Source organism: Eptatretus burgeri, chromosome 9 (assembly GCF_056783735.1).
Source record: "Eptatretus burgeri isolate ZD-2024b chromosome 9, Ebu_testis_v1, whole genome shotgun sequence".
NCBI classification, from domain to species: Eukaryota; Metazoa; Chordata; class Myxini; order Myxiniformes; family Myxinidae; genus Eptatretus; species Eptatretus burgeri.
In genome coordinates, this window is record NC_140969.1 from 3009180 (window position 1) to 3032606 (window position 23427).

Consider the following 23427-nt stretch of genomic DNA (forward strand, 5'->3'; position numbering starts at 1 on the left):
AAAAAGGTTACCACTGAGCTAACTTCTCCAAATATACACCTCCCAATATCCATCCTCCATTTTAAAAGAACCAAGTTAACATCGTGATTTAATTTTTGATGAGAGATGTTTGATCAGTTTAATCGTAGATCTCTCACCTCAAAGAAGCAATTTTTTTTGAGTGCGTGTTCTTGTTATAAACAGGAATTCAGTGTAAAAATTCAGAGGAGATGTCGAAGTGAGTGGAGCCGGTAACCTTGGCAACCATTACTTTTTTGGTTTTCAAATGGTTTCAGGTCATCACAGAAATATTCAATCACATGTGAGATATATTTCATTTCTTTCAATGTTGTCGATATCTCCGACCTTTTAACGATGTCTTATGTTGGGGCCATTAAAAAAAATATTGTTGTGGTTACCAAATTCGCAAACCACCATTCAGGTCCCTTAGGTGAGGTATCTCGGTAAGTACATGTGTAGTTAGGTCCAAACCCGTTGTCTAGTGGGAATACATGTCATTTATGCGAGCTGCGACTCTTCAGGATAGCCGTTTTTCTTTTACTATCTTTATTTTGGACCAACCGCCATGATTACCACCACAACCACAACATCAACCACCAACCACAACGCCGCTTCACCACAACCGCCACGACCTTCCCGTCACACCTCGCAACCGTAGCATCGCCACCGTTCTTGCCCCGCTGTGGGTACCGGTGTTGGACTCGTGCAGGGCGCACGTCGAACAGCGTGTACAAAATCACGGATTTTGTGCTTCAAAAAACGGATCAAAAACGACACACGCCCACTTTTTGCCGTCCAATCGGTGAGCGAGGGGCGATTTGGCCCCGCCTCCAGGACGATCGATATATGCAAATTTGTGGATCAAAAAGCCTTCACGCCCACTTTTTCTCGGGCCAATGGGGAGCGAGGTGAAAGGTCAAAGGGAGGGGGTCAAAGGCGAAGCTACGGGGGGGGGGGGGATAAAAGGACCGTGTTCGTCAGTCAGAGTGTGTGTGGAAGTCTGGAGCCCGAAGCCTGCAGTAGCTGGAGAAGCTGAAGAGAGTCGAATGAGGAGAGCCCAAAGAAGAGTCCAGGGTGGAGAGTCCAGAGGCGGCAGCGGCGAAGGCAGACGAGGGGGTGCTCGCGACGGTGCCGGGAGCTGCACGCCCGAGGGAGGCCGGCAGCGCGACCTGGCCGAGGTGGAGACGCACACCAGGAATAATAAAGATCCTCTATACCCCGAGCATCAGCAACCCCCTCCTGTTTCCCCCGCGCTGAGATAGTGCGACCAAGGGGGCCCCTTTCCCACCCCCTGCCAGACACTGTCCGCGAGGCCCGCGGAGTGAGGCGCCATCGCCGCTCCGCGTCTCATCACCAGACGGGTAGGCGCGACCCGGTCTCGGCCTCAGGCCCGCCTCATTCTTGAGGGTATTCTTTCCTTGGTTTTGGGTATGTGTTGTCGGCGCCGTCTGTGAAGTAGAATTGTATAAGTGTTGCCGTGTGCTCGGTAGTCGGTATTAGCTCTGCATTGTCTTCGCTTTTATATTTGCTTTTTGTGTAAATGGAATTGTGTTTTCTTTTTTTTTTGTGTGCTTTTGGTGGAATTGAATGTGTGCTTCCCGTGTGCCGCGAATAAATGTGCTTTATTATTGAACTGTTCTCCCGCTTCGCTTCGTCTTTTTCTCCCATTGAATCCTCATCTTGCTTCACGTAAAGGGTTGGTAGTGGGCTGAGTACGCCCGATAATTAATCGAACCGTCGAGGTCGACGATAACACCGCTCGGTTATTCTGATAGTACGGAACGGGTCGCTTAAGTGGCCCGTGTCCGAAGTCGACCTGCGGCGAGGTGCGATCGCCCGGTCTACCCTCCGCGTGGGTACTTAGGTAGGTCGAATTTGGCGAGCAACCCTATCCCACGCGGGGGCCGATTGGCTCGATCGCGGTGAGACCGAAAGGTCCACCCGTGACTGGTTCCCGGCGTTAGTCCGAGAGGGTCACGACTGGATTGTCCGTCCGGTGGGCGACGTGCCGCGATTCGAGTTACGTGGCCGTCAGCACGCCGGCGGGCGCGAATCCGCAACACTGGTGTCAGAAGTGGGATACAAATTCATCGCCCTCCTCGCGGCGCTGGTATCGGAGAAAGGAAAACGGGCTCTCCTGTCTCCAATTAAATTCACGGGAATTGGTCCAGGGGTGAGAGAAGCGACCCCCGATTCCCTCCAAATTACGAGCGAGTTAAATTAACCCTTCACGAGAAGCAAGATGGCGTCTCAAGGCGAGCGGGAGCCGGGGGTATTAGAAATGTATATGTGTAGTAATGTAGAATCCATGGTCCAGGATGGAATCCCCGAGCAGGAAATGTTGATTGTGCAGGAACACGGACTCGCCCAACTGAACCCAGGGCCCGAGGTGGGTGCGGCAGCGGCCGCGGTGTATGACACCTCCCCCCCCCTCTCCACCAAGACCCTTCCCCAACCCCTGCCGAAACGGCTCAGCTGAGTGCATCCGACATGGCCCAGCTATTCACCATGCTGGCACAAATGAAAGGCATGAACGAAAAGATGGATGCGAATACACAAAAAATGGATGAAAAGATGGATACAAATACAAATGAAGTGAAAACGACGATGGATGCGAATACACAGCAAATGAAGGAGGAAATGAAAAAGCTGCGGGGTGAGACGCAGAACATGGGCCGAAGCCTGCAGGCGGGCATGAAGGCCGTGACAAAGGAAATAATAATAGTGGAGACAAGGGAGGTAAAGGGTGAAGAGTTGGCAGTGACGGTAGCCGGGAAGGGAACCATAGAGGAGAGACTACACGAGGAAGACGGGGTAAGTGACGCACACACACACACAGAGGTAGTGGAGGATAATGGGGGTGAGCTGGCGGACTGGGTAGAGACCCAGTGCGAGCACCTGGATGGCCTCCTCCAGGAACGAGGGGAGGGAGTATGCCCCCTTGAGGTGAGTCACGACCAGGTGAGTTCGGTCGTGCTTTGCGAGGTTGAGGGGACGAGTGCTGTGGACGGGTGCACGGAGAGCTTGGGGGGGTATAGAGGCCCCGGAGACCCTTGTGGGGACACAAATCCCCAGTGTGGTTGTCCCTGTGTGTGTGGTGCAAGGTGTGAGTGCGACCCCGTGTGTGAGTGGTGTGGTGGCGATGGTGCCGGAGTACGTGCTTCCCAGCACGCCGTGTGTGGATGAGGCACCGTGTGTGGAAGAGGCCGTGGGTGTGAGTGAAACGGCCTGTATGAGTGAGGCACCGCGGGTGAGTGCCCCCGCGTGTGTGGGTGAGGGACCGTGTGTGGAAGAGGCCGTGGGTGTGAGTGAAACGGCCTGTATGAGTGAGGCACCGCGGGTGAGTGCCCCCGCGTGTGTGGGTGAGGCACGGAGTGTGAGTGAGGCACCGCGGGTTAGTGCCCCCGCGTGTGTGGGTGAGGCACCGTGTGTGGAAGAGACCGCGTGTGTGAGTGTCGCCGTGTGTATGAGTGAGGTACCGCGGGTGAGTGCCCCCGCGTGTGTGGATGAGGCACGGAGTGCGAGTGAGGCACCGCGGGTGAGTGCCCCCGCACGCGTGAGTGAACGGCCGTGTGCAAGGTTGCTGTGTGCCAGGGAGACCGTGTGTGTGAGAGAGCGGTATGAGAGGGAGATGTCGGTTGGCATGCGGGAGCACGCAGCCGCGTCTCCCCGTGTGAATGTGATGGAGTGGACTGTGTGCGTCGTAACACGCAGGTGTGCGTGGGTGGAATGGAGACGGAGACGGCGACAGAGGAGAGAAAGCCGAGTAGCGGCTGTAGCTGTTTCGAGGACCGTGCCGGGTTCACCCAGCAGTGAGCACGCGGTTCGTGCTGTGCAACGCACGAGACCGCCACGTGCTCGCTTGCGAGAGTGAAGTCCCGGTCCGGAAACGCACGCGGTGGATTTGCCGATCCCGCGGACGGACAAAGTTTAGGCAGGTAAACGGATTTGGACCGGACGGGTTCTCCACGCGATCGTGTGTGTTAAGCTCCAACGGGCAGAGCACATGTGTTCGCGTGGGGAACCCCTCGAGACGTGGGGCTTGTGTTTTTTTTTTATGCGCACGGTGACGTCATGGCTGCACGTTTGGTTGGAATCCGGCAGGAGGGGTATCTCTGCCGGATGGTACCGTCCAAGGAGGGACCAGGAACACGTGCAGCTGCATGACGTCACGGGCAGGTGTAAAGTGCGCGAGCTCTGAGTTGCTGCGCAGGTGCTGCGCATGAAAAAAAAAAAAAGAAACAAGCCTCACTTTCGGGTGCACAGGATTCCTGGGCAAAGGGTGGAAGACCCCCTTGACCCTGGGCACAGGATGAAAACTGGTTAGGGGGAAGGGTTAGCTTAGTTAGACCGACTCCATGGGGCAGGGGTAAGTCCTCATGGAGTCCGTGGAATGGATTAGTTCGAGGGATGATAGCGAGATTTAGGTTGGGAAATAAAATGGGATTATTTTGGAGACAGTGACAGACTTGTGAATGTGTAGTGGGGACGTAGCTTAGCTACGTAGGTTAAATGGAACGTGCTACTCGTTTAAGGGACGACGTGGGAGCACGAGTTAGTTAGGGGATGTAGTTAGGAGGATGGCAGAGTTCAGCGGTGTGTGTGTTGAAGAGTTGAGAGGTGAGTACTTGTTGAGTGAGTGAGGCCAGCGGGTCTGTGTGAGTGGAGCGAATGGGGAATGCATGGTGCGATGAGTGATTGGGGGGAGGAGTGACTCCCGCCCAAGGGACCCCGGGGTCAGTGTAGAGTGAGTTAGCTGGGTTAGTCAAATTGAAAAATGGAAGTCGTTTTGTTGTTGGTGGGAGTGTAGGCTCGAAACCCATTTGGAGGGGTGCAGGAGCCCTGTTGACGGGCTTGGGAGCGTGGCTGCGAAAGGTGAGTATCGCTGAGTGGGTACCCCGGGCACCAGGCTAGTCGGCCGCGGTAGGCCAAGGGCCCATGGGGGGGCCGGGATAGAGTAGTGGGCACGGGTGCGCCTGCTTGGTGCGGGGGCCCGGGGCGCCATTAGCCGCGTGGGCAGTGTTGTGGGCACGGGTGACCCTCGGAAAGGGGCCCGGGAGGCCGGCCTGCCACGTGTGCGTTTCAGGGGAGGTGCCATGGGGGGCACTCCCCGGTGTTAGGGAGCTGGTAGGCTCGGAGGCAGTGTAGTGCCCGGGGGTGCCATAGCGGGAGATTCGGCAGAGGGTCGTGCCTGCCAAAGGGAGCCACGTGTCCCAGCCAGGAGACCGTGTGAGGGCACGGAGAGAAAATTGGGGGGCGAGGCCCGAAATTGTGAGGACACCAACACAGGCGACGGGAATCTGGGTTGTTAGAACCAATAGTTTAAGCGAGAGGCGCTTGTTGAAAGCCCCGGGGTAGTTTAACAGTTAAATGGTTAGGGTAGATTAGGAGATGTACCCCTCCGCACCATCCATCCCCTCGCTCTCGTTGTGGGCCGCTGGACCCACTTTGGGTTAGATCGCCGAACTCTGGGGAGGCCATTCTGAGGCTTCGTTGGGCCTCGACACAGGACGCTAGCTCTCCCTTATTCCCCTCCGGGAAGGGAACGTAGGGGTTGGGAGTAGGCTGGGTGACAGGATAGGTTAGCCGAACAAGGACAATAAAGGGGGTTAGGGGACGATTTATAGTGGGGGAGTAGAAATAAAAACAACAAAAAAATAAGTTGGGGCTAAATTGGTTTTTCACAAATTAAGGGAGTGGGTATGTACAGTGACAGGCAAAGGCGATAGGTGGGAGGGAGACAGGGAGGTAGGTCCGAGCCCGCCTTCCGAGTGGCCAGCACCACCGCACCCCCTCCACCAACCTCCACTGAACGGCAAAGGCTGGCCAGCTTCATCAGCTGGCTGTTTTTCTTCAAGGCCTGTGCCGGCCAACTTCATCGGCAGCTGTTGTTTTGCTGCGAGGCCTGTGCCGGCTGGATCGTCTGCAGCTGCTGTGCTGCAAGGCCTGTGCCGGCCCACTTCATCTGCCGGCTGGCTGTTTTTTTTCTTCAAGGCCTGTGCCGGCCAGTTCATCTGCCGGCTGTGTTTGCCTACAGCGGCCTTCTTCTGCGGGCTGTGTTTGCCTGCTGCCTTTGCCATGCCATGCCCACTGCCCCTGTTCACCAGCCCCCGTTCAATTTTTGCTTTGCCCCCCCCCCTGTTCATTTCCATGTGCGCCAGGATCCGCAAGGCAACAGTTTGCAAGCTGCAAGAACTGCCCTGTTGGCAGCTACAACACGGGCCTGCAGTGGCAGCCCATGCACCGTGTTTTGCGTCCATCCATTCATCCATTCATTCGTTGTGCTCATTGCGTGTGCCACTTGAGCTGGCACGGAGACTGCGTTTGTGCAGCCCATGCACCGTTGTGGTTCACTGCGTTCAGTTCAAAAGGGAAGGCCTTGGACTGCGTGTGAGCAGCCAGCCACGTTCCCTGTCACCTGCATTGTTTTGAGCCAGAGACTGCATGTGGGCAGCCTGGCTCCCTGCTAACTGCTTTTCTTTTGCAGAGTTCAATGATCCTGGGCCATGGTTTAGTGTAAAATTTGTAAGTTAAGGTTAAGATGTACTGTAAATATGAGTGCGCCCCCCGGCATGTCTGTCTAGCGCCGGCAATTTTATTTAAGTCGTCCGTGTGAGTGAGTTTGTTTAGATAGTTACGCAGCCCTCAGGTTATTTATTTTGGGGACACGAATACCATGAATGTCGCACTCAGGGATCCGTAGGTAAAATGTACTAGGGGAAAACTACACATGATGGCACACGAAAATTTGACGACTCGGGACGAGTCTGTAAAAAGGGGAGGGGGTAGTGTTGTGGTTACCAAATTCGCAAACCACCATTCAGGTCCCTTAGGTGAGGTATCTCGGTAAGTACATGTGTAGTTAGGTCCAAACCCATTGTCTAGTGGGAATACATGTCATTTATGCGAGCTGCGACTCTTCAGGATAGCCGTTTTTCTTTTACTATCTTTATTTTGGACCAACCGCCATGATTACCACCACAACCACAACATCAACCACCAACCACAACGCCGCTTCACCACAACCGCCACGACCTTCCCGTCACACCTCGCAACCGTAGCATCGCCACCGTTCTTGCCCCGCTGTGGGTACCGGTGTTGGACTCGTGCAGGGCGCACGTCGAACAGCGTGTACAAAATCACGGATTTTGTGCTTCAAAAAACGGATCAAAAATGACACACGCCCACTTTTTGCCGTCCAATCGGTGAGCGAGGGGCGATTTGGCCCCGCCTCCAGGACGATCGATATATGCAAATTTGTGGATCAAAAAGCCTTCACGCCCACTTTTTCTCGGGCCAATGGGGAGCGAGGTGAAAGGTCAAAGGGAGGGGGTCAAAGGCGAAGCTACGGGGGGATAAAAGGACCGTGTTCGTCAGTCAGAGTGTGTGTGGAAGTCTGGAGCCCGAAGCCTGCAGTAGCTGGAGAAGCTGAAGAGAGTCGAACGAGGAGAGCCCAAAGAAGAGTCCAGGGTGGAGAGTCCAGAGGCGGAGAGGCGGCAGCGGCGAAGGCAGACGAGGGGGTGCTCGCGACGGTGCCGGGAGCTGCACGCCCGAGGGAGGCCGGCAGCGCGACCTGGCCGAGGTGGAGACGCACACCAGGAATAATAAAGATCCTCTATACCCCGAGCATCAGCAACCCCCTCCTGTTTCCCCCCGCGCTGAGATAGTGCGACCAAGGGGGCCCCTTTCCCACCCCCTGCCAGACACTGTCCGCGAGGCCCGCGGAGTGAGGCGCCATCGCCGCTCCGCGTCTCATCACCAGACGGGTAGGCGCGACCCGGTCTCGGCCTCAGGCCCGCCTCATTCTTGAGGGTATTCTTTCCTTGGTTTTGGGTATGTGTTGTCGGCGCCGTCTGTGAAGTAGAATTGTATAAGTGTTGCCGTGTGCTCGGTAGTCGGTATTAGCTCTGCATTGTCTTCGCTTTTATATTTGCTTTTTGTGTAAATGGAATTGTGTTTTCTTTTTTTTTTGTGTGCTTTTGGTGGAATTGAATGTGTGCTTCCCGTGTGCCACGAATAAATGTGCTTTATTATTGAACTGTTCTCCCGCTTCGCTTCGTCTTTTTCTCCCATTGAATCCTCATCTTGCTTCACGTAAAGGGTTGGTAGTGGGCTGAGTACGCCCGATAATTAATCGAACCGTCGAGGTCGACGATAACACCGCTCGGTTATTCTGATAGTACGGAACGGGTCGCTTAAGTGGCCCGTGTCCGAAGTCGACCTGCGGCGAGGTGCGATCGCCCGGTCTACCCTCCGCGTGGGTACTTAGGTAGGTCGAATTTGGCGAGCAACCCTATCCCACGCGGGGGCTGATTGGCTCGATCGCGGTGAGACCGAAAGGTCCACCCGTGACTGGTTCCCGGCGTTAGTCCGAGAGGGTCACGACTGGATTGTCCGTCCGGTGGGCGACGTGCCGCGATTCGAGTTACGTGGCCGTCAGCACGCCGGCGGGCGCGAATCCGCAACAATATGTATCTAATGTGTGGGGATTGGGGGTTGGAGTCTTACAGGGGTTGGGGGGGTTTCCAGAGCCGTGACATCACGACCTTTTTCATTACATATTAAGGAATTAATCAATTGATTTATCAAAAAATTTAAAATGCAATTTTTGCCAAGGCACTTCTTCACTTTTGTCCCCAAATTTCAACTTCCCAGGTCAAAGTATGGCGGAGATTTCACCCAGACAAACAGGAAAACAAATTAACGGAACAAAAACTGAGTACTCCCTTCCTTCGGCACTCGGCGACGACGTTGTCCATCGTCTGGATATGAAATTGGGAAGGAATGAAGTACAACAAACAACAACAAAGGACAACATGTTGGGGTTCAGAGGGGTGGAACACAAAGATGGGACAGAGTTGGGAGGAGGATGTTGAGACTTCATGGGTATGGGGGAGGTGGTTTGAAGAGTTGTGGGGGGTGGGGAGGTAGTGGGGGGGGGGGTTGAGGGTGGTCAAAACATTTTAGGAAACGTTAACTTTTATTTTGTACTCACCCAACCAAGCAAAGTAGAGGGCGACCTTCACACCAAAATATTGACGGATCTCATCAAGGGGCTGGTATTTATACCAACAACCCCAATTTGCCCAATATTTGGAGAGCATCTGATGCCGGGTTAGCCATGGTTCATTGGGCAGCATATCACATTCTTTCTGTAAAAGATAAGGACAAAAATATAGAAATATATAAATAAATATTGTCATAAAAATGGTTTGGTGGTTAATGAGATGTTCATCAATTATCTCACAAACAATGTTAGCAGGTTTTGTAATCTCCGTTAGACGTACAGGAAGCATTCTCTCATCCACACCCTTGTGACTGTCTCTTCTCCCTTTTCCCTTTGTGATTAACCCTCAAATCTCCACTCCCCCCACTCATCGTCCCTTCCCACCATACGACCACATTTTCACCACGGTACGTCCAAGTGTGCCAGGTTAAACCCCCGCATGTGTTTTGATGAGATTGTGCATCACATGTGTTATTTCAGTCCCACGAGAGCCCGTGTAGGGTGAGTGGAGAGACCACAGCACAGTCTGTCAGCATATTTGGCTTTAAAATGACGGGACGCTCACACGCGTGGAAGACGTCAGGGAGAGATGCCAGGTAGGCCAGATGAGACACGCCAAACTAGTGGAGGAGGCCTGAAGGGCCTTAAGGGACTGAAGGGCGAGCCTGTGGCGTGCCTCCGGACACTTCAGAACAGGGAAGACCATACACCCACACCACACCATCCTGTGTGCTCTCCTGTTTGTCCGATGTCCCTGCCTAAGTCTGGCATGTTAAGCGTAGTCTGTCTCCATCAGACTAAGTGCACCACCGGGTTCTTACATTATTTATCCGTCAGCTGCTTTCTCGTTCGCACACTGTGTCTCCATCCTTATTATTTGTGAAACCCGTTATTTTTAAAGTTTTTGTCGGTGTATTTTGAGCCGTGGAATCCCCCTCCAACAAAAACAGATTCCCCTGTAAAACCAGAAGCATGTGCTGAAACCCCTGTGTGGCTAAATTGATAAATCCTACACACAGCACCGTGGAATCGCCACTGTGCAGGACATCTCCGCTCCACATTTTGGGAGTTCATCTCCGGTGGTCTCTCGTCGCCCATTCCGGAGACCAAGTCAGTTCCAATATATATGTACAGTATATGTTTATGTATACATGTGTACGTAGACATGGATCAGTGACCACTGCATTTTATGGAATGAACCACTTGCCATGATGAATGTCCATGACGTCATAAAACAATGAAACCTTTTACCTCATGTAGCGGAAAATGTGCTTTGAAAACGCCCTCATCCAGAAGGCGGCTCAAGCCAACCTCGCCAAGATTCTCATCTCCATACTCCACATTGTTAAAAATCTTTTGAGTCTGAAAGCAAAGGGAAATGGATTACATTTTTGATGCACATCCAAATGGCAGCGGTTAATACACGTGAAGAACGGAGCAAGGAATATTTAAACAATTGATAAAATGTGATGTGTTGTCAATTTGGCACACTTACAATAAGAAGCCTCTCCTCTTCGTTATAATGAAAGTATGGACACAGTTCTCCCAATCTATTACACACAGAGAACACGCAATTATGACAATTCATTTAATTTATTTTTCTTTACATCCTCATCATCATCTGTGACATCCTGGCATGAACATTGTTATCAAAACATCATTTTATCTGAGTACAGCCAGATATCGTTAGCCCATCCCCCGTGCAGCGGAGACGGGGTTTGGCAATCACTTATTTGTGTGTGTGTGCACGTGTGTGTCTGTCCGGGCCATAACTTTTTTTAACATTTGAGCTTTTGTGGTCAAATTTTCAACAAAACTTTATTATGAGAATATGGAGAAAACAAATTAATAATTAATTAATCTCCATCAAAATAAAGCAACCATTGGACTTGATCCCAAACAATAATTAAAACTATGAATGCTCAAAAATTAATGAACCTTATCCATCTAATATGATGAAGATATCACAGTTCTGGCTCGAAATAGCTCAAGGCTGTGTTACTCGTCTTGGATCTTATGGATCACTCAATGTGCTTTTGTTTCATGATGTCGAAACAATAAGTAGTACCTACGCACCATCTTAAGGCATTGCTACGGCTGTGTGTCTGCTTGAAGTCTGTGTGCACGAAGCCATCTGATGTTGACAAATGTGATGTCCTAAATGCCCTTCAGTACAATCTTCTTTATCGGTAAACAGAAAGACCGGCTCTGCTCGAGGCATGAACGCCACCTCGAGGATGAGATGTGCGAGAAACCATGTTCTTGGGGCATTTGGTTGTGCTAGTCTTTAACAATCTTGATTTGTTATTTCAAGTTTTTGCCATCATCAATTTACACATACCTGGCTTTCCCTTTGATCGAAGAATGAATCACACTTTTTGGTGTTCAATGACTCCCAGGAGTTAACATTGCTTAGAGCAGTTTAGTTAGCTCCATAAGGAATGTCTTAGACTTAGAGTAAGTGTAAAGTAATTAATTGTGACACGAGATATGCATCGTTACATGTATGGACAAACGATGTCCACCCTCCCTAATGTGTGTGTAAAAACTTCAAACCCTTTAAACCTGATTCAACGTTCTCTCCTCTGTAATCTTTCTTTTATATTATTTTGTAGCATCTGGGTCTGGGTAGGTCGTTAGGCACCAATTTAGGTGCAGAAACTACTTCACGCCTGCTTGAGAGGGAAGGGAAGGGACCTTGCCGAGTGACAATTTGCGAGGGGCGGTCCTTTCCCCATCAAACAGGGCCCTCAGTCAATGGCGAGTGAGGGGGGGGGAGTGCGAAGCATGTCACAGCTAGCAGTGGGAGCCAAACATTATGGGAGCCACCCACCCAAAGAATAACAATGAAACACTCACTCGTGTTGTCCTTCTTTTGGAATATTTTGATCCAATATGTTTGGAATCTTCATCCGTTGCAGCAAGATCCTGCTTTCATGGAGGTCTTTGCAACTGCAGTTCTGCAGGAAATAAAATGAAAAGGTAAAATTATCATCTTCAAAATCCCCTTGTTTAAAATCTGCGAATAATCATTTCAAATTAAAATCAGGTACCCTGGAATTACCATTTGTAAAAAGGGAAGGGAAGAATAAAATGTTCAAGGCTTGCACCATAATATGCTGGATCTGGAATGGTGATGGTGCCATGTCATTTAAAAGTTGCGAGGGCTGAACACCTGTCTTTAGAAAATGTATTTGTTTGGGGGGGGGGGAGAGGCGGTTAGGGATAATGTTATGTTTGTGGGGTGGATGGAGGAATTTCAGAGGAAAGATATGATGGTATAGAGTAGCGTGGTCCATGGACGTGTCGGAGATACCTCGATGTAAATTAAGTCGGGAAACATTGAGCTTAAGTATAACGTGTCACCACACGGGAGGGGGTGAGTGCTGTGTTAATTCGGAAGGGATTAAGGATAATTTCCCCCAGCATGTAATTGCCCCCTGTGACCTTTTCCAATATTTTTTGCATTTTCAAGACCGGCGATAAAAAGGAATCACGTCCTTAAAACAACAACCAAGCTGCAAGTCCAAGCAGGCAGAAAGCCCCACCTCCAGGAATGACGGCTGGTGAACTATGCCCCTGGAGTGGATGATTAATGGGTGTGACATTTGTAGGAGGAGGAAGAGCACATCTCTGGAACATTGGGAAGCCCCCCTTTGTATGAGGAGAGAACAAGGTCGTGCTGTTTTGTGGCGAATGGACCCAGTTTGGGATAGAATCAGTGGTCGGAACACGACCAGAGAGAAGAAACAAAAGCGAGTGAGGCAGAAGGTTCAGCAGAGACAGGAGGATTGAGACAGGATCGGTGTTCTGGAGGAGGACGAGGAGGACACAGTGGTGGGAGGACATGATCGAGTAAGGGGGGTCTCGCTGGCTGGCTACGTCTGGACACGACGAAATACAGAAACACTATTCTCGTGTCGTGCTGTGAATTTGCCCGCGTGACGGGGCAAGACGCGAGTTCTTGACTGTTGGGCTGCATCGTGTGAGACGTTCCTCGAAACCTGGTGTTGTACCATTCTGGGTGAGTGAGCCCGGCATTCTGCAGAGGAGCGGCATCGACCGCCCCAATCATGAGGAGGAACATTCATGACAGCTTGTGGCCTCTCTTGACGAAGGGACCATCCGCACAAATTAATTCCCCGATGCCTCCCACAATGAGAGCGGCCTGGCGCCATTTGGGCACATTTTCCCACACAGTGACAAAGCGGTTTGGTGACTTTCAAGAAACCGAAGCTTACTTCTGGACCCGAAGGTCAGTGCCGAAATAAAGGTGGGATCTTTTCTGTTTTATTCTGGACCCGAAGGTCAGTGCCGAAATAAAGGAGGGGTCTTTTTCTGTTTTATTCTGGACCCGAAGGTCAGTGCCGAAATAAAGGAGGGATCTTTTCTGTTTTATTCTGGACCTGAAGGTCAGTGTCGAAATAAAGGAGGGATCTTTTCTGTTTTATTCTGGACCTGAAGGTCAGTGCCGAAATAAAGGAGGGGTCTTTTCTGTTTTATTCTGGACCCAAAGGTCAGTGCCGAAATAAAGGTGGGATCTTTTCTGTTTTATTCTGGACCTGAAGGTCAGTGTCGAAATAAAGGAGGGATCTTTTCTGTTTTATTCTGGACCTGAAGGTCAGTGCCGAAATAAAGGAGGGGTCTTTTCTGTTTTATTCTGGACCCGAAGGTCAGTGCCGAAATAAAGGAGGGGTCTTTTCTGTTTTATTCTGGACCTGAAGGTCAGTGTCGAAATAAAGGAGGGATATTTTCTGTTTTATTCTGGACCTGAAGGTCAGTGCCGAAATAAAGGAGGGGTCTTTTCTGTTTTATTCTGGACCTGAAGGTCAGTGCCGAAATAAAGGAGGGGTCTTTTCTGTTTTATTCTGGACCTGAAGGTCAGTGCCGAAATAAAGGAGGGGTCTTTTCTGTTTTATTCTGGACCTGAAGGTCAGTGCCGAAATAAAGGAGGGATCTTTTCTGTTTTATTCTGGACCCGAAGGTCAGTGCTGAAATAAAGGAGGGATCTTTTCTGTTTTATTCTGTCCCCTTGTTTGTATCTGAGCCTGCGTGGAGGTTCCTCAAAATTAGATTTAGGTTCCCTCGCGTCTTGATTTATTTCCATGATAACTGTTGATTTTCTGTTTATTAAATCATTATTTATTCAATTTGCCGGTGTCTGTGTATCTGTTGTGGGTTTGAGTACAACCCTTGTGTCTCCGTCCTTTGCTGCCCTTTCCTTCCTGCGTGCACCATGATCTCCGAGAATCTCAGCTGTGAGCCTCCAAGAGAACTGTTTGACCATCCGTCCAGGTCGGGGAAAACCCACTGGACACGACAATACCTTCTCTGGTTTGTTGTCTTCATGTTTGTATACAAATTGGTTTCGTTTGTCTGTTGAACTTTTCACGGACTGAGCCAAACCTACTGTTGTCATTCTGTGCATTTTGGTTGAGTTCCACCAGGCCGCCACCTTCTCCTTTCTCACCAGGTACATTCTCAGGATGCATTGATTTTTATGGAACATTTTGTGGATTGTGGCGAGTTTCCTTGTTTTGACATCTAGTTTTCTGATTTCCGTTTTTGGCCAGTTTACTGTTCCACACTAGTGTTTGAACACTGGTACTGCTGGTTGGTTCACGGCTTTGATGATGTTCCTTGGAAAAAGGTATATTTTCAGGATCAGCCTCGTTCTACGCAGGTATTCTTTGTCATTGTTTTGCGCATTTTTAACGACATATTTGGTGGCCCTCCTCTACTCCAAGGTGTTTGTAAGATGTTTCCTTGTCTATCTACTGGATTGTTGTGTCTCGGTAGATTTTTGTTGTTTTTTGTCCGTTTTTGTTGGTCTACCTTACACGAATGTGCACTTGGCAGACTTATCTAGGGAAACTCCATTTGGATGTCGTCGGAGTACCGTTCCACTCATTTCAGTCGTTCGATGCGAAGACCTTTTTTTCCCATTTGAACTTTTGTCATCGTAACATTTTTGTCGTTTCGAAAAAAGATGAGCATTAAATCTTTTTATAAACAAGTTTTGTCAGACATTTTTGTGGCTTCTGCAGCAATGCTACAAGTTTGCCGCTGTACGTTGGGAGCTGCTCTGGGTGTGGGCTGTTTAAGACTCTGCATTTATGGGCAATTTGGGAAAGGATCCTCTGTACAGGTCAGTGTGGGATTCGAGACATCGATTTGTCTGACTCCTGCTTCATTCCGCAATGTTGGTACGAACAGTGCTGTGCACCAGTCGGTAACAGGAAACACAACTGGCCAACTGGGCAGAAATGATTGGCTGCCTGGATATCTCCTTGCCTGCCGACGGGGCACATCGAAAGCTAAGGTACACCCCAAATTGAGGGGTACAATGAAACCACCCCCCAAATGAAACACCACACTCGGTCATGGAACCAATCAAGCACCCCTGGATTGGTGAGTGATTAAGATGGATAGCTAGGATATTCATTGATCAGGAAACAAGAATTGTACTACATTGTCGGTTTTGTAAATAATAAAGTCTGTTTAACAATTGGCTTCAGTAAGCAATAACTGTTATTGAATCATATCCTCATCCTTCCCAAACACACACACACACACACACACACACACACACACACACACACACACACACACACACACACACACACACACACACACACACACACACACACACACACACACACACACGATTGCAAAACCCCATCTCCCCCACTAATAAAAAGGTGAAATTTGAACCACCGACCTAGTTTACTTATTGAGACACCAAGAACAAGAAAGAACCACAATGTTGATTTGTTGAAATCTCCCAACTTGTTGTTGTAACCCAACCACCATTGGATGTTTTTTTATTATTATAGGGGTGAGTTGGGGTTCTGGCTCTCACATTCACGTGCACCGCATGAGCATGTAACACCTCACCTTGATTGGAATGTCCATGTTTAGTTTCTCCTGGTAATATGCCAACACTTGTAGTGGGATGTAGATGATGCAGTAGTGTGTTTGCACATCATTGCTGGAAGTGCAATCCTGCAAAATGAATATAGTTAGTTACACAATGCTCAAAATGTTTCAGGACGATGGAGGTTTAAGGACGTTTGCTATATGCTTAGTAATCCCGGATCAGTCCTTGATAAACTACATGACAGCTTCACGTGAGTTGTTTCTTAATGAGTTAACTTTTGGCCCAATCATCATTCACAAAAGATGAGTGGCCAACTCAAGATACAGCAAGCTGCACAAACTAACTATTTCTTGAATGACCAACCACCTTAGGAGAGTCTACCTGGTTTGTTCCATGAGGCTCTTGGTGACCAAAAGATGGTGACATCATCCAACATTTTCCTGTGAGTTTTTGGTCTCGTTATCCCCCGATGGACGACGTCTGAAATTGGGGCGCATGGATTGGATCTCGTCGGTCCATGCGTCCATCCGCAGCCATACCTTGGACATGTCTGGACTGATTTTGTTTAAACTTAGCACAAAGACAACATACGATGGTCTACATAAGCACACCATTGTGTTTTGCGATCCAAGATGGCCGACTGGCAGCCATTATCGTTGGAAAACCCCGATGTTGAACAGGTCCTCAACCACTTCTCGGACATGCATTTACCAATGTTGTTCAAACTTGGCACACAGATAATGAATGATGGCTTACATTAGGACTTCATTGCTTTTTGAGATCTTATCCAAGATGACCAACTGGCAACCATTTTGTTACTTTAACGTGTGCCCACAACCATTTTGTTACTTAAACGTGTGCCCACAACCATTTTGTTACTTTAACGTGTGAAAACAACCATTTTGTTTCTTAAACGTGTGAAAACAACCATTTTGTTACTTTAACGTGTGCCCACAACCATTTTGTTACTTAAACGTGTGCCCACAACCATTTTGTTACTTTAACGTGTGAAAACAACCATTTTGTTTCTTAAACGTGTGCCCACAACCATTTTGTTTCTTAAACGTGTGCCCACAACCATTTTGTAACTTAAACGTGTGCCCACAACCATTTTGTTACTTTAATGTATGAAAACAACCATTTTGTTACTTTAACGTGTGAAAACAACCATTTTGTTTCTTAAACGTGTGAAAACAACCATTTTGTTACTTTAACGTGTGAAAACAACCATTTTGTTTCTTAAACGTGTGCCCACAACCATTTTGTAACTTTAACGTGTGCCCACAACCATTTTGTTACTTTAACGTGTGCCCACAACCATTTTGTAACTTAAACGTGTGCCCACAACCATTTTGTTACTTTAACGTGTGAAAACAACCATTTTGTCACTTAAACGTGTGAAAACAACCATTTTGTTACTTAAACGTGTGAAAACAACCATTTTGTTACTTAAACGTGTGCCCACAACCATTTTGTAACTTTAACGTGTGCCCACAACCATTTTGTTACTTAAAAGTGTGAAAACAACCATTTTGATACTTTAACGTGTGAAAACAATCATTTTGTTACTTTAACGTGTGAAAACAACCATTTTGTAACTTAAACGTGTGAAAACAACCATTTTGTTACTTAAACGTGTGAAAACAACCATTTTGTTATTTTAACGTGTGAAAACAACCATTTTGTTACTTTAACGTGTGCCCACAACCATTTTGTTACTTAAACGTGTGCCCACAACCATTTTGTTACTTTAACGTGTGAAAACAACCATTTTGTTACTTTAACGTGTGCCCACAACCATTTTGTTATTTTAACGTGTGAAAACAACCATTTTGTTACTTTAACGTGTGCCCACAACCATTTTGTTACTTAAACGTGTGCCCACAACCATTTTGTTACTTTAACGTGTGAAAACAACCATTTTGTTTCTTAAACGTGTGCCCACAACCATTTTGTAACTTAAACGTGTGCCCACAACCATTTTGTTACTTTAATGTATGAAAACAACCATTTTGTTACTTTAACGTGTGAAAACAACCATTTTGTTTCTTAAACGTGTGAAAACAACCATTTTGTTACTTTAATGTGTGAAAACAACCATTTTGTTTCTTAAACGTGTGCCCACAACCATTTTGTAACTTTAACGTGTGCCCACAACCATTTTGTAACTTTAACGTGTGCCCACAACCATTTTGTTACTTTAACGTGTGCCCACAACCATTTTGTTACTTAAACGTGTGCCCACAACCATTTTGTTACTTTAACGTGTGCCCACAACCATTTTGTTACTTTAACGTGTGCCCACAACCATTTTGTTACTTTAACGTGTGCCCACAACCATTTTGTTACTTTAACGTGTGCCCACAACCATTTTGTTACTTTAACGTGTGCCCACAACCATTTTGTTACTTTAACGTGTGAAAACAATCATTTTGTTACTTTAACGTGTGCCCACAACCATTTTGTTACTTTAACGTGTGAAAACAATCATTTTGTTACTTAAACGTGTGAAAACAACCATTTTGTTACTTTAATGTGTGAAAACAACCATTTTGTTTCTTAAACGTGTGCCCACAACCATTTTGTAACTTTAACGTGTGCCCACAACCATTTTGTTACTTTAACGTGTGCCCACAACCATTTTGTTACTTAAACGTGTGCCCACAACCATTTTGTTACTTTAACGTGTGCCCACAACCATTTTGTTACTTAAACGTGTGCCCACAACCATTTTGTTACTTTAACGTGTGCCCACAACCATTTTGTTACTTTAACGTGTGAAAACAACCATTTTGTTACTTTAACGTGTGAAAACAACCATTTTGTTACTTTAACGTGTGCCCACAACCATTTTGTTACTTTAACGTGTGAAAACAATCATTTTGTTACTTTAACGTGTGCCCACAACCATTTTGTTACTTTAACGTGTGAAAACAATCATTTTGTTACTTAAACGTGTGCCCACAACCATTTTGTTAGTTTAACGTGTGCCCACAACCATTTTGTTACTTTAACGTGTGCCCACAACCATTTTGTTACTTTAACGTGTGCCCACAACCATTTCTCAGACATGCATAGTCCCATTTTATTCAAACTTGGCAAAAGCACACTACACAATGGCATACGCATGCCACTCCCTTTATTTTGCGATCTGATCAAAGATGGCCGACTGGTCGACTGGTGACCATTTTAGTTGTAAAAAACCCGGGATTGAACATGTCCTCAACCATTTCTTGGAGATGTATTTCCTGATCTTGTTCTATTTTTTTTTTACATACCTATACCATGAAGCATCTTTCATGAAAATGTTTAAAAATCCTGATTATTCATCAATTTCACCCCCACCACCTTTAAGTTGAGTTTACAAAAACTGATCAGACAGAATTTTCAACTGAATAATAATTTTCTGTTGTCTCCAGTTATATAATTTATTTTATACATTAATAAATAAATCTTAATATATGTTCTACTGTTTGTGTAATTCACTGCATCTACCCCAAAATTTATGAATATTGAATCTCTTGTGTACGAAATTTGCATTCCCAATCAAAAACATCATAGTGTCACGTGACTGACGATCTTACACAATATCACAAGGTGAACCAGATCATTAATATTCATGACCGAACAACCCAATCGTATGCAATTGTCCATGTCACATGACCATTCAAGTTAGTTGTGCACACACATTTAAAATCTTGTAAATATGGCGAGCCCTTCAACTCCGGACAGTAAAATTACTAAAACCACGGGGGCTCTGACGCTTTATGTCTTTTTCTCCTTGTTATAATTACAAGATGCTCCTCCATGAGTCTTCAACAACTGTCAAAATAAAATATGCAACTACAAGAACCACTTCAACAGAGAAGATCTTGAGCATGGTGGAAGGGTGTTTGAAATATTGAAGTTCTGTGATCGTTTTTTGTCACCTCCAGTTAAAGTCACAACATTTAAAATCATGATGTGATTACCTTCCAATTTCATTTTATAACATCATATAGTGCAATGGCTGATTAGCAATGATTAATTAATAATAATCTCTGAGGACCTATCATTGTCCAATTAACCCCACTGTAACAATCCACTTCTTCTGAATTAAACAGTTCCTCAAAGTAGCAAAATCACTGGGCGGCCATTTTTGTAAGATGGCTGCCATAGTCACCGTGGGCCAAATCAGCAATGCCCCAATTACATACAGATCTGATCCACACATATTTGTCTATCTCTGTGTCAAATCTGGTGCTTTTATCACAAAAGGCACAATGGGTTTGCTATCTGTTCTGTTCTTGCGTTTTGCAGCTTGGCTGCCGGGGTCGCCATCATTTCTTGAAAGCGTGGCTGTGCCGCTGATGCTGTGCCCCTCCACGAGTACACTGCGATTCATTTTGCCAACCTCGGAAAGCTGGCAGGCTGAGTCAACCCCACCTGCTGTTAATTCAGCAGCCAACGGGGCTCAAACTCAGGATCCCAAGATCCGAAGCCAACCACCTGAACCGTTACACCAACACCAGACTTGGGTTTTCCAGGACTTCCCACCATACTGCTTCTTTTGCTTGTTACTGGAAAGACTTTTACAAGAGTATTTGAATCTCACCAATTTTACTTTGACACCCAAACTTCGGAGACAGTCGATGAATCCCTGTCGTTTGGCTTCTTTCTCCTCATCAAATGGTTTTCCAGTTGTCCACACGAGAACACCATCTGTTTGGTTGACATTGGTTTAAAGTCAATTGGGTAATTATAATATCACTGGTTTAAATGGCACATTCAAAAAATACAAACTTCTACAAAAGGCAAATCTGCTCAACATCCGAGCATCGCAGTGCGTACACCCCATGTTTATGATTACAACAACAACAACAACAACAACATTTTACAATACCAAGAGAAGGAATTCCACCACAACCACAGCTCCATGACACGTGGGTGTATTCTGTAGTTTGTATTTTGGATTGTTTATTTTGGCCTCTTTATCCATCGCTTTGAGATAGAAACCACACAGGTGGACCATTATAGGACTTGATAATTAAATAATGAAAAGCATGTCCAGGGTTGTGTGACAGAGAAAGAAACCACACAGGTGGACCATTATAGGACTTGATAATTAAATAATGAAAAAGCATGTCCAGGGTTGTGTGACAGAGAAAGAAACCACACAGGTGGACCATTATAGGACTTGATAATTAAATAATGAAAAAGCATGTCCAGGGTTGTGTGATTGAGATAGAAACCACACAGGTGGACCATTATGACACTTGATAATTAAATAATGAAAAAGCATGTCCTGGGTTGTGTGACTGAGATAGAAACCACACCGGTGGAGCATTATAGGACTTGATAATTAAATAATGAAAAGCATGTCCAGGGTTGTGTGATTGAGATAGAAACCACACAGGTGGACCATTATAGGACTTGATAATTAAATAATGAAAAGCATGTCCAGGGTTGTGTGATTGAGATAAAAACCACACAGGTGGACCATTATGAGACTTGATAATTAAATAATGAAAAAGCATGTCCTGGGTTGTGTGATTGAGATAAAAACCACACAGGTGGACCATTATGACACTTGATAATTAAATAATGAAAAAGCATGTCCTGGGTTGTGTGATTGAGATAGAAACCACACAGGTGGACCATTATGACACTTGATAATTAAATAATGAAAAAGCATGTCCTGGGTTGTGTGATTGAGATAGAAACCACACAGGTGGACCATTATGAGACTTGATAATTAAATAATGAAAAAGCATGTCCAGGGTTGTGCGACTGAGATAGAAACCACACAGGTGGACCATTATGAGACTTGATAATTAAATAATGAAAAAGCATGTCCAGGGTTGTGCGACTGAGATAGAAACCACACAGGTGGACCATTATGAGACTTGATAATTAAATAATGAAAAAGCATGTCCAGGGTTGTGTGACTGAGATAGAAACAACACAGGTGGACCATTATGAGACTTGATAATTAAATAATGAAAAAGCATGTCCAGGGTTGTGTGATTGAGATAGAAACCACACAGGTGGACCATTATGAGACTTGATTATTAAATAATGAAAACGCATGTCCAGGGTTGTGTGACTGAGATAGAAACCACACAGGTGGACCATTATGACACTTGATTATTAAATAATGAATGGCTTGATACCTTCCATTGGCTGTTGTCATGAGTTATGTCACTGTGATTGGAAGAAGGCCCACAGTGAAGAATTGGACTGTTTTGTGTGTCAGTCATCCCTTGTGTCAGCACACTGTGACCCCAGGTTAAGGTGTTCCAACATGGCTAATAGCACAGTGTGTTTCACAATTATCATCAAGTCGTGAAAAATGTTAAATTAAATTAACATTGCCTTTTGAGTGAAGGACAAAGTCCCCGATTGTACCCCACCAGGTGTTCGAGCTCCATGAAGGTGGACCGTATTGATACCGGTCACCTGACCATTGTGAAGTGTTTGATTAAAAATCTCACTGCACACTCCTCCACAAGGGTGGGATGACTGACTGTGTCTGATCTGTGGATTTCACTTTCAGTTTGAAAAAATCACAATATTAATAATTTTAACAGAAAACGGTTCTGAATGTGAACTCACCGGTTATTTCCGCCTCGTGGTCTCCCACGAAGGTAAGATCCCGAGACATCTTCGAACTGTGAGAACAAGACCACAGGGACATTGTTTTCCCATCATTGTAAATGTTTTCAACAATTACAGTAACAAAACACTTTATTGAGGTTTCACACAATCCTTTTACATTCAGTTGAACGAGTCACAAATGAACATTTTAAATGATCTTCGAGCGAGTCTGTGTCTCTAATCAAACATTGGTGTTTTCATTGTAATCAGAAAGGGAGAGTTAGATTTTCTTACCCCCCCCCTACTGAAACCACCACCCGACTCCTTTACAAACAAACAAACTGATTACCTCCACCACCGAAGGTGCAACAACCTTATGTTTTCAGCCCTGTCTGTCTGTTTGTCTGTGTGTCTGCCTGTCTGCCTGTCTGTATGGCTGTCTGTCTGCCTGCCTGTCTCTATTCCTGTCTGTATGCCTGTCTGCCTGTCTGTATGGCTGTCTGTCTGCCTGCCTGTCTCTATTCCTGTCTGCCTGCCTGCCTGTCTGTATTCCTGCCTGTCTGTCTGCCTGCCTGTCTGCCTATGTGTCTGTCTGCCTGCCTGTCTGTCTGCCACACGATTTTTGAAGCGATCGTTGTGACTGTTTTTTGTGTGTGTTGGTGACCGGCCAAGGACAGCAACGGATCATTTTGGTGAAGATCCGGATCCGGATCCGGATCCGAGAATTTTTTCACTGGTTCTTCCCCGTTGAGAGATGGGACGAAACCGATGACATCGCAGCAAATCTTAAAAAGGTTGTGGATGGATTGGGATGGAACTCGGTGGACACGTTGGGCGAGTGATGAGGACCAATCGATTCGATTTTGGAGGTTCGAATCCAGATCAGACCTTTCACCGAGTTACAAAAGGTAAACTGTTTACCTGGTGAAGGTATGCGCTCCACCGAGTGCCGGTCCAGTTGACA

General features: G+C 46.7%; 1 protein-coding gene across 7 annotated transcripts in view; it reads right to left on the reverse strand.

Annotated features, from left to right (window-relative positions):
- The window catches only part of LOC147019440 (anoctamin-7-like), an 88084-nt gene extending 65571 nt beyond the window's left edge, over window positions 1-22513 (reverse strand). For all 7 annotated transcript variants that reach the window (XM_085893949.1, XM_085893948.1, XM_085893947.1 and 4 more), the window contains exons 1-7: window positions 22482-22513; window positions 20482-20588; window positions 15905-16012; window positions 11867-11967; window positions 10503-10557; window positions 10259-10369; window positions 8996-9152 (exon numbers count right to left, since the gene is read on the reverse strand). In XM_085893949.1, coding sequence (XP_085750075.1) covers window positions 8996-9152; window positions 10259-10369; window positions 10503-10557; window positions 11867-11967; window positions 15905-15922 — 442 coding nt within the window. In that variant the 5' untranslated portion in view covers window positions 15923-16012; window positions 20482-20588; window positions 22482-22513. The remainder of the gene's footprint in view (window positions 1-8995; window positions 9153-10258; window positions 10370-10502; window positions 10558-11866; window positions 11968-15904; window positions 16013-20481; window positions 20589-22481) is intronic.
- Window positions 22514-23427: the final 914 nt, after the last annotated feature.